Source organism: Lactuca sativa, chromosome 1 (assembly GCF_002870075.4).
Source record: "Lactuca sativa cultivar Salinas chromosome 1, Lsat_Salinas_v11, whole genome shotgun sequence".
Classification (NCBI taxonomy): Eukaryota; Viridiplantae; Streptophyta; class Magnoliopsida; order Asterales; family Asteraceae; genus Lactuca; species Lactuca sativa.
In genome coordinates this window covers 203,188,663-203,199,544 of record NC_056623.2, presented here as the reverse complement: position 1 = coordinate 203,199,544, position 10,882 = coordinate 203,188,663, and the positions used below count along the sequence as shown (strand labels likewise).

General features: G+C 36.5%; 1 protein-coding gene across 1 annotated transcript; it reads left to right on the top strand.

The window, feature by feature from the left end:
* Positions 1-8,027: 8,027 nt before the first annotated feature.
* Positions 8,028-10,254, top strand: LOC111919869 (feruloyl CoA ortho-hydroxylase F6H1-3). The gene is made up of 3 exons (XM_023915432.2): positions 8,028-8,105; positions 8,181-8,684; positions 9,460-10,254. Exons 2-3 carry the CDS (start codon positions 8,191-8,193, stop codon positions 10,031-10,033), a joined length of 1,068 nt encoding a protein of 355 aa, XP_023771200.2. The 5' UTR covers positions 8,028-8,105; positions 8,181-8,190; the 3' UTR covers positions 10,034-10,254.
* The last annotated feature ends 628 nt before the right edge of the window (positions 10,255-10,882 follow it).

Genomic DNA, 10,882 nt, shown 5'->3' with positions numbered 1-10,882 from the left:
TGTCTCACGTCATGAGAATTAAGGTCTTGCATCGTGATATCAGATCAACTTGTGTACGGCAAGGCAATTGCATTCCGCATAATTATATTCTGGAAGAACCTTCCTCACAACGTGAGATTATAATGCTTACGTCGTGAGCTCAGTTATTGTGCTTATCATCGAGATTTTTGTTACCGCCATGCCACCATACTCTAAATCTACATCATGGGACTTGTATTTTCATGGTTTTTCTTCCTTTTAAGCTTCATTAAGCCCCCAAGTTCAGCTCCAGTCCTTCCAGGTTCCAGTATTTCTCGTTTTTGGTCCTTTTCCTTTAAGAATTCCTATTTGGCTGCATAATATAATTCAAATCAATAAGTATCAAATATCATTGCAAATAATCAAAATATAGCTTAAAATGTATTAAAATAATGCGTAAATATATGTATAAATATAACAATATCATATATAAACTTAAACCATAAAGAAAAGTACCTGGAAATGGGTGTTACATATTTCCTACCAAATGGCTTTTTATCTTTTGGTTAAATATACGATATAGCAACGTACTTTTATATATTTGTTTCTTATAACATCTACTTATTACCATATGGCTGCATACTATTTTGGGTTAAATTCAAGATATAAATGCTTATGATAACATCATACTTCCATTTCATCTTACTTATAGTGTTGCATTTTAAAAATGTTCCTAATTATGGCTATAATAAAGAAATAAATGGAAGTACGTTGTTATATTTGTATTTGTATTTTATTTTATTGTGATCATTGATTATTATGTGTTAAGCAGAAACAATTGGAATCCTTTGATTCAAAACATAAATTGAAAAATAGTTGTTAGCCTTTATACATTCAACTTACCTTGTAATTCACTAAGTAATCCACCAATAGTTCTCGGTTTTATGTTTGTAAGCACTTAGTTAAATATTTGTAGTTGAAACTGTTATAGACACATTTACTGTATCATTAGACAATGTTCGTTAGTAATATATATTTGTATTTGATACTTTTTTAGACAATATTCGTTAGTAATATATTTGTATTTGATACTTTTTTAATGCATTATATGATGTTTGTTAGTTTTAGTGTAATATTATTAGTTTTGTTGTTGAATTTCAATATTATTATAAGTTTAATATCATGAGTTTTTTCAATATTTTGGACAGAAAAAAATTGGAATTTTTATGATTTTTTGTTGTTTAAAAAAACAATAATTACCGACGGATTAGTGGGAAATGCATATCACTAAAAGCGTCATCGGAAATCCTTCGTTAACTTGGTTAAACAAGGTCCAACCCACTTCCGTCGCTATTCTGTAGCTATTCCGTCGGGGTTCTATGTCGTCCGTTTTCCGTCGTTAAATTACTGACGGATTTTGTCGTCGGTATTTTATTTGTAATCCTTTGGCAACCGGTTAGTATAATTAGCCACGTGCATAAATGTTACGGACTGGATTTCGTCACATATCCGTCGGTATCAGCCTATTTTGACGGACTCATTATTCCATAGGTAATTTCTGATTTTCTAGTATTGTAAAAGAAACAAGTTGCTTGATTATTATAATATATTTGACCTAATTTCAGCAAGTGAGGACATCTTAGGTGCAACTTGTATAGCATAATCATACTTCAATAAAGTGTAATCATACAAACCATCTCCAAATAACCAGATTCAGTTGCACTAAATGAATTTTCAATCTTTAATCTTTAATACATGTTGGCATCAAATATTAAGAAAATTGAACAGATAGGCTAATGGGAAGACACAAATTAACATATAACTAAATATGCCTCTACCATTCAAGGACATTAAAAATTAACACTAAAATAGACATTAATCAACGATTCCGGTACCCTTTTCACAATAAGTAAAAAAAACAAATCTATACTGTTGGTGGGCAAGGCTAACAGCAAATTGACAGGGGTATATTGGGAACAAGATAGCCGAATGATTACTTTTATTGAATGATTGAAAACTGAACTATTACTCATAAAAGCAGCTAAAACAAAGTAACTTTAAATAGGCTAAACTATAACTAAAAACAGGAAAATAAGGAACGGATCTTTTACTGGGCAGGTGACCACGTGCCCTTTTATTCTCCTAATTACTGGGTCAGCATTGACCATCATTTCTCCCCCTCAATGTTGACCTTCCTCTTCAGACATTCCACACCTATGAGTGCCCTCATTTCAGCAAATTTGATTCTTGGCATTGCTTTTGTCAACACATCTGCCTTTTGTTGTTCTCCACTCACATGCTCCACCTGAATTTGCTCTCTTTCCACACACATACGGATGAAATGATACTTTGTATCTATGTGTTTACTCCTCCCATGATGAACCAGATTCTTTATAAGAGCAATGGCAAATTGATTATCCACAAGTAACTTCACCCTTTGAGCTTTTCTTCCAACAAGGTCACTTAGCAAATTTCTCAACCATAGTCCTTGACAAGCAGCTGCAGTTGCAGCCATGTATTCCGCCTCACACGAGCTTAGAGCAACAGTTTGTTGCTTTTGTGAGGTCCATGTTATTAAATTTCCTGAGAAGTAATATGCCACACCTGTGGTTCCTCTTCCATCCTCCCGATCATCACTGTAACTGCTGTCACTGTACCCTACTAGCATGCCATCGCCTCCTCTGTGATACATTAGACCATACCCGGTTGTTCCTTTTACATATCTCAGGATATGTTTTATGGCTGCATAATGGCTCTGTTTTGGGTTCTGCATATATCTGCTCACAACTCCAATACTAAAGTTCAGATCAGGTCTTGTGTGGACTAGATACCTCAAGCTGCCAACCAGTTTCCTGTAATTTGTTGCATTTACAGGTTCTCCTTGTTCATCCTTGGTCAACCTTAATTTAGATTCCATTGGGTATTGAGAGCTATTACACTCTTCCATTCCTGCTAGCTTTAGGATTTTCTTTGCATACCCTTGCTGTGTGAGCATAATTCCATCTTTTCCTTGAAATACCTCTATTCCCAGGTAATAGGATAGAAGTCCCAAGTCACTCATATCAAACACCTGCTTCATTCTTTTCTTGAATTCCAGGATTCACTCTTCACTTGAGCCAGTAACTATAAGGTCATCCACATACACCCCTACAATGAGGATTAAGTTGGATTTATGTACCTTATAGATTGCTTGCTCTTGAGCACATCTAGTGAATCCTAGTTGCTTGAGTGACTGGTTTAGCTTCATGTTCCAGGCTCTTGGAGCCTGTCTTAGCCCGTACAGAGCCTTTCTGAGACGATAGACCAGATTCTCCTTTCCTTTGACCGAGAACCCAGTTGGCTGAGAGACGTACACCTCCTCCTTGAGGTCACCGTGTAAAAACGCAGACTTGACATCTAAGTGATGTACCAACCATTTTTCTCTTGTTGCTAGTGCCAAAATTAACCTTATAGTTTCCAAACGAGCCACCGGTGCAAACGCATCCTCAAAATCGACACCCTTTTCTTGAACCTACCCCTTTGCGACTAATCGGGCCTTGTGCTTGATCACATTTCCTGCTGCATCTCTTTTCAACTTAAATACCCATTTTAACCCAATTGCCTTTCAGTTTGGTGGCAATTTGGTCAAAACCCAGGTATTGTTTTTCTTGATCGATTTCAGTTCTGCCTCCATAGTTAGCTTCCAATTTCTTTCAACTGATGCTTCTTCAAATGTTGTGGGTTCATCATCGATCAACAACAGTTCTTGATTTCGCTCATACAGCCTTTGCACCTCGTCTTCCTCCATCCTCTCTGTATTCTGGTAAATCTCGTTGATTGAGCGAAACCCTTTTGTTGGGGTATTATCGAACGAAGCTGCCGACCCACCATCTTCAAGATTCCTTGAAAATTGACTTGGGGGTGTTTGTCGCAACCCACCTTCAGGTGAGATCGACATAGGCGTTTCTCCAACAGACCAACTATTCGTTCCAGAATCGGATGCAAGCGATTGAGAGTTAACCGGCGTTGAGGGATTTACATTCACGTCATCTGATGGTTGCTGATCTTGGGCCGGCTGTAATTGGCTTGTATCTTGGGCTAAAACATTAGTCCAATAAGGTGTGGTAAGTGGCTCTCCAGTAAATTCCTCATTCCAGGCCCACGACTTGGATTCCTCAAACACGACATCTCTTGTAATTACAATTCGCCGACTTCTGGGATTGTAAAGCCGATATCCCTTTGTTCCTTCTTCAACCCCCAGATGAATCATAGTCTCACTCCAGTCACTTAGCTTGGTTAAGCCTCGTAATTTCTTAACAAAGCCTATACACCCAAAAACCTTAAGGTGTTCAACCGACGGCTTTGAACCCTTCCAGGCCTCATATGGAGTCACATCCTTGAGTGCTTTTGTTCCAGTCCTGTTCAGCAAATACACCGAGTGTCTCACCGCTTCACCCCAGAATTGATCCGACATCGTCATGGCCTTGAGTAGCGACCTCGTCATCTCCAGAACCGTTCGATTGCGGCGTTCCACTACGCCATTTTGCTGGGGCGTATGTGGAGTCATTAGTTGTCGTCGTATTCCAGCTCCTTCACAAAACTCCAAGAACTGGTTGGAGTTAAATTCTCCCCCACGGTCGGTTCTTAGCATCTTGATCTTATAGCTACTCTCTTTCTCTATTTGTAATTTGAACTTCTGGAACATCCCAAACGCCTCGTCTTTGGTTTTGATCAGGTACACCCACATGTATCGGGAATAATCATCGACAATTAGTAAAAAATACTGATTGTCGCCCTTTGTTGCAGGTGTGATGGGTCCACAGAGGTCAGCGTGTAACAATTGAAGCGGTTCCTTAGCTCTCCATTGGGCCGACTTTGGAAAGCTTTGTCTAGATTGCTTAGCTATCATACATCCTTCACACACCTGTGCTGGATGAGTTACTAGAGGCATTCCTGTCACCATCTGCTTTCGTGTCATCTCTTCCAGCATTCTGAGTCATCAACCATACTCACAGCCAAGCACATAGGCTTCCCAGGTGTGGGTTTTATCTTATATAATCTATTTCTTGTCCTCTGTACCTTCATAATCAAACACCCAGCTTCATCATACATCCTCAGGAATTCCCTCTTCATTCCTATATCATATCCCTCCTCAGTCATCTGTCCCAGGCTTATTATATTGCTATGTAGAGCTGGGATATAATATACATATGGGATAATGAACTGATCACCATTTTTGCAATCAAACAATAAAGTTCCTTTTCCTTTGATAAGAACCTTAGAACCGTCTCCAAATCTTACTTGTCCAGTCACTTTTTCATCTAGTTCTGCAAATAACTCTTTGGAACCAGTCATGTGGTTACTAGCCCCATTGTCTAGGTACCACATGTTGTTATCTTCTCTTTCCTTTAACTGGTTTGGATACACCTTCTCCTCATTTAGAAGAACCATACTTGTTTCTTCTTCTCCATGTACAGTTAACAAGAGTGCAGGTCCATCTTCGTCTGCAACTAGATTCGCCTCTTGTTCTTGTTGCTTCTTTGCTTTGCACTCAGAAGCAAAATGGCCAAATTCATGGCACTCAAAGCATTGTATATGACTTTTGTCCCGGGGCTTCCAGTTGGAATTCCCAGCTTCTTGTCGTGAACTACCACCCCAGCGTCCACCTCTGCCACGCGTCGAACCCCGACCACGTGAATTGCCTCTTCCTCCCCTGTCACTATTTCTTCCTCTTCCACGACCACCTGTCGTGTTTGACTTGCTTGGACTTCGATGAGTAGTAGAGCCTTCCGTTTTGGCAAGTAACAAGGCAATATATGCTTGTGTGCTCGTCTTCCAGAGTCAAAGTCGATCTTCATATGCCTTTAGATGCCCAATCGCCTCTTCAAATGGCATGGATTCCATGTCTGAGCTTTGTTCAATCGATGCCACCAGGTTTATGAACCTTTTAGGGACCGTATCAAACAGTTTTCTCACCAGTTCTTCATCATCTAATGTTGCTCCTGCACTGCTGTATTTTGAGATCATGGCTGATATTCTTCCTGCATAATCATCTATGGTTTCCGTATCCTTCATTTGGAGTCCTTCAAACTCGCTTTTCAATACCCTTAGCCTTGCTTTCTGGACTCTTTCTGCACCCATATACCGTGACTTTAGAGAGTCCCACACTTCTCTAGCTGTCTTCTTCTTGGCAGCCTGTGTAAGCATCTCTTCTGGAATTGATTGGAAGATGAAGGCTCGAGCCTGCTTGCTCCTTTTCTCGTCCACCTCCACTCCGGTTGGTGGCTCAATGGCATCCCACAATCCATGGGCATCCATGATGGCTTCCATCTTAATTGACCAGGTATTATAATTCTGCGAGGTTAGCATTGGGCATTGTAAGGGGAACGGATTGTCTTTGGGTGGATTGGATGATGATGATCCTGTCATGGTAGTGTATCTGATATACTTTGGCATACACTTCAATCAGAACCTTGAAGCTCTGATACCACTTGTTGGTGGGCAAGGCTAACAGCAAATTGACAGAGGTATATTGGGAACAAGATAGCCGAATGATTACTTTTATTGAATGATTGAAAACTGAACTGTTACTCATAAAAGCAGCTAAAACAAAGTAACTTTAAATAGGCTAAACTATAACTAAAAACAGGAAAATAAGGAACGGATCTTTTACTGGGCAGGTGACCACGTGCCCTTTTATTCTCCTAATTACTGGGTCAGCATTGACCATCATATACATCCACATATCTTTTTTTAATTGCTAAGTAAAACCTTGAGCATTTCAAAAGGGTTTCTCCATAACTAAATAAGTTCATGGATCTGTTAATTTCACCTATGTATTAGAAACAGAATAGCTAGTAAGTTCAAAAAATATAATAAATAATAAATAAATAAAAATTAAACCAAGAACCCATGTTTCGAGGGTTAATTGCTGATATTAATCTTTGAAATTTAAGATGAATTGTGTGATGTAAAACCGAAATCCAACATACAAAGTATAAACAATGACTCTTGCCCAATGGTAGTTTCCTAAACACTATATTCAAGCCACATAGAAGAAAATATACTTTAATTCCACAAAAAACTCAATAAAAGGACTCTAAGATTTAAAACCCAGTTAAGATAAGAACTCGAAATTCTAACTTACTCTTTTAACCTCATCCGAATTGATTAATAAAACATATTCATAATAGATCATGATGAAGAACAAATGAATGAACCTTCGCTTACCTTGAATGGCATTTTCTTCTTTGCTGCCTTCAATCTCCGGCTCCCAGCTGCATACTGTGAAACAAAATTGAAAATATCGGGACAAGATTATTACATATACCCAATCTACATGGCGTCGCACCAAGAGGGTTTGCATTGAAAAAAAAAAAAAACGGAAAATGTAAAACCCTACTCACGTCTTGTGCCATTTCAAGACGATAATAAAGAAATACCAATGGAAAATTTGAACTTTTCTCGTCAAACGTTGAAAGACAATACATTTGAGCATCTTAGACTCTTAGTGGTGCTTAATGTTTAGTTGATGCAAAAGCTTTACTCCGTTAACTCCGATAACCTTTGCACATGAAGAACAGATAGGAACTTACATACGTAACAAGGCATGCAGCTGGCAGAGAAGTGGACGTCGAACACCAAAGGGCATCTAGGACGAAATTAAAGAAATCTGTATATTTTAAGTTGTTTATTTATTTTTTATTATTATCTTAAGATAATGAACCTCATCCAAACCCAAAAACTTAAAAGAGAAATGAAAAAAAAACAACTGGAAAATCCACGTGTCAAAATGATATTAGATAAGAAAGTTAACCTGTCCATTCTTTATCGATTCTCAAACACTTGAATTTCTTTATTAGATTAATAAATTAATATTCAGATTCTAGTCGGTTATGGAGATTACCATGCAAAACTAGAGGCCAGAAATGAGAATACGAGGGGACTTTGGAATGCCAGCCACCGATGCCAATTCCCAAAACATTTTTGTCATCTCTGTTTGTTCTTACTTTATGTTTGTTAATTTTATAAAAATATATTAAGAAGATGTTTGATTACTATATAAAAGCACAAACAAAGTGTAGATGTAACCTACTTTCATTTCAACTCTTTATACATACACGTATTATTTTTTCCGTCAAAGTCGCAAGAGGTTCAAGAACAATAAGGTAACATCAAATCTTTAACGGTTTCTCCAATATTTTATGGCCCAATCACAAACTCGTTTAACATTAAATAACTAGGTTCACTTCAATGGCATCATTACTTGACAATACGCGTGAGTTGAAAACATTTGTGGTGGATGAAGGGCATGGTGTTAAGGGATTATCAGAACTCAAGATCAAATCTTTACCTGAATTATTCATTCAACCTATTGAAAAACGTCTCGATATGAGCAAAGTTGTTCCATATGAGTCTATACCAGTCATCGATATGTCGAATTCTGATGATCCAAAGGTGGGGGAAGCAATATGTGATGCAGCTGAAAAGTGGGGATTCTTCCAAATTATTAACCATGGAGTGCCTCTAAGCATAATCGATGACGTGAAAGATGCAACATATAAATTTTTCATGTTGCCACCTGAAGAGAAAAAGAAGTATTTGTTCAAGAATAGTCCTACAAAAAACGTTAGACTTGTTACAAGTTTCATTCCTGAAGTGGACACAGTTTTGGAGTGGAAAGATTACCTAAGTTGTTTCTACGTTTCCGATGATGAGGTCAATTCATTTTGGCCTTCGGTTTGCAGGTATATTATCCTATATATATCTTTAAATATGAATGCATCTTAAGAATTATCGTTTGTCTCCTAGGTTAAGCTTTTAAACAAAAAGATGTTCATTGTTTATGGGCTTTAGATATTAAGCTTTGTTTTCTTATATTATATGTTGCAACATGGCCGATTCATGTTGATTGATTCACAGTTTTTTTTTTCGTTCGTTTAATTTCTTAGGTATATTAAATAGAGTAAATTACATGAACGGTCCCTATGGTTTACGGTAGTTTATGCGTTTGGTCCTTAACTTAATTTTTTAACTCGGAAGGTCCCTACTGTTTATTTTTGTTACATGTTTGGTCCTTATCTTACCTAAAAATACTATTTTTTCCTTAAGTTAATTTATTTAAATAAACACACTTTCAATCCCACCCCTCACCTTACCTTACCTACCCCACTATTTCCTCTATTTAAATAATAGTCTTTTTAGGTAAGACATGGACAAAGTGCGTAAAAAAACAAACAGTAACAAAAACAAATAGTAGGGACCTTCTAAGTTAAAAAGAATAACTTAGAGACCAAAAATACAAATTACCCCAAACTATAGGTACTATTTCCTATAATTTACTCTATTAAATAGCAAGAAACATGGAAACCATGCATTGAATCCTTTTCCTTTTGACCTAATTTTTCTAATTAGCAATAGTTGACTTGTCAACAATAAAACATAACATAGATTGATGTATTAACATGTAGCATGAAAAAGGCTAAATTAACTATTCCTTCTACTGATATTGTTTCTTTACAGGGATCAAGTTCTAGAATACTTGAAAAACTCTGAATCGCTTATTAAGAGGCTATTAGAAGCGTTGATAAAGAGACTAGACATACCAAAACTGGACGATAAAAACAAAGCAATTCTTATGGGATCAATGCGAATAAACCTAAACTACTACCCTGTGTGTCCGAATCCCGAGCTTACAGTTGGCGTTGGAGGCCATTCAGATGTTTCAACGCTAACTGTGCTTCTTCAAGATGAAACTGGAGGACTTTATGTTCGTAAACTTGATAGCGAAAATTGGGTCCATGTTCCTCCTATTAAGGGATCTTTGACAATCAATATAGGCGATGCTCTTCAAATCATGAGCAATGGTCTATACAAGAGCATAGAGCATCATGTGGTTGCTAATGGGAACAAAAATCGTATTTCAGTGCCGATTTTTGTGAACCCGAGGCCAAGTGATGTCATTGGCCCATTGGCACAAGTGATCAATAGAGGGGAGAAGGCTTTATATAAGCAAGTTCTTTATTCGGATTATGTGAAGCATTTTTACAGGAAATCACATAATGGGAAGGATACTATTGATTTTGCTAAGGTTTGATTGAGTTTTTTTTCTAAAAACAAAGATATGTGAATTTTGATCTATGATATGTATGTCATATATACTAGATTGGTAGTCGAATAATGTACGCCTAGTGAAAGTTAAGTGGAGCTATCACAAGGGTGTTTTCACCTTTAGATGAATGTATTTCAAATATGGTGAATTCTTGTAAAAAGAAAAAATTGTAACTTTTAGTTTTTGTATTATAATATTCACTATAAGTAAAGCAATCATGAATTATTTATCATTTTATCTTAACATGTTATAAAATTTTAAATTCTGTAGATAGTTAAAATTATAACTTTTTCAACCAATTAGTCTATAAAATTTTTTTAGGTTAATTTAACATTTATTTTCATTTTATAAGTTTTGGAAATATTAATATATAGTAGTGATTTCAAAGTTGTTATACAATCATAACTGTCATATGAAAACAATGAGATCTAGGTTGAGACTAATTATGTAAATCTTGTAGCATATTATAAAAACAAAACTAGTACTTCAAGATTTGAATATAGAGAATCCACAGCAACCTAATCCTGACGGATATATTTAGTCAATTTTTTGTAATAGTGAAGACCAAACCTTTGTTTTTCACGTTTGACAAATTAACAACAAAATGATATTAAATATAGTTTATATAAATGTAAAAGAAAGCCAAGAATTCCAAAGTAATTGATATGGGTTGTAATGTAGTTCTCAATGAAAAGATCGATAAGTTTTATACTTAAGATATTTTATATGGAGATGTTAGCTGTTCTCCTTGGCAGCATGGTTAGGAATGTTGAACGTAACTAAAAATCAACAAGTAAACTCTTAATCAAAAGTAAAAAACATGAGATTGAACGT

What these genes read in the sequence shown, in the direction of transcription:
- LOC111919869 (XM_023915432.2), top strand. Translation starts at nt 8,191, where the DNA reads ATGGCATCATTACTTGACAATACGCGTGAGTTGAAAACATTTGTGGTG. An exon ending in TTTTGGCCTTCGGTTTGCAG is followed by an intron (nt 8,685 to 9,459) that starts GTATATTATCCT and finishes GTTTCTTTACAG; the next exon opens with GGATCAAGTTCTAGAATACT.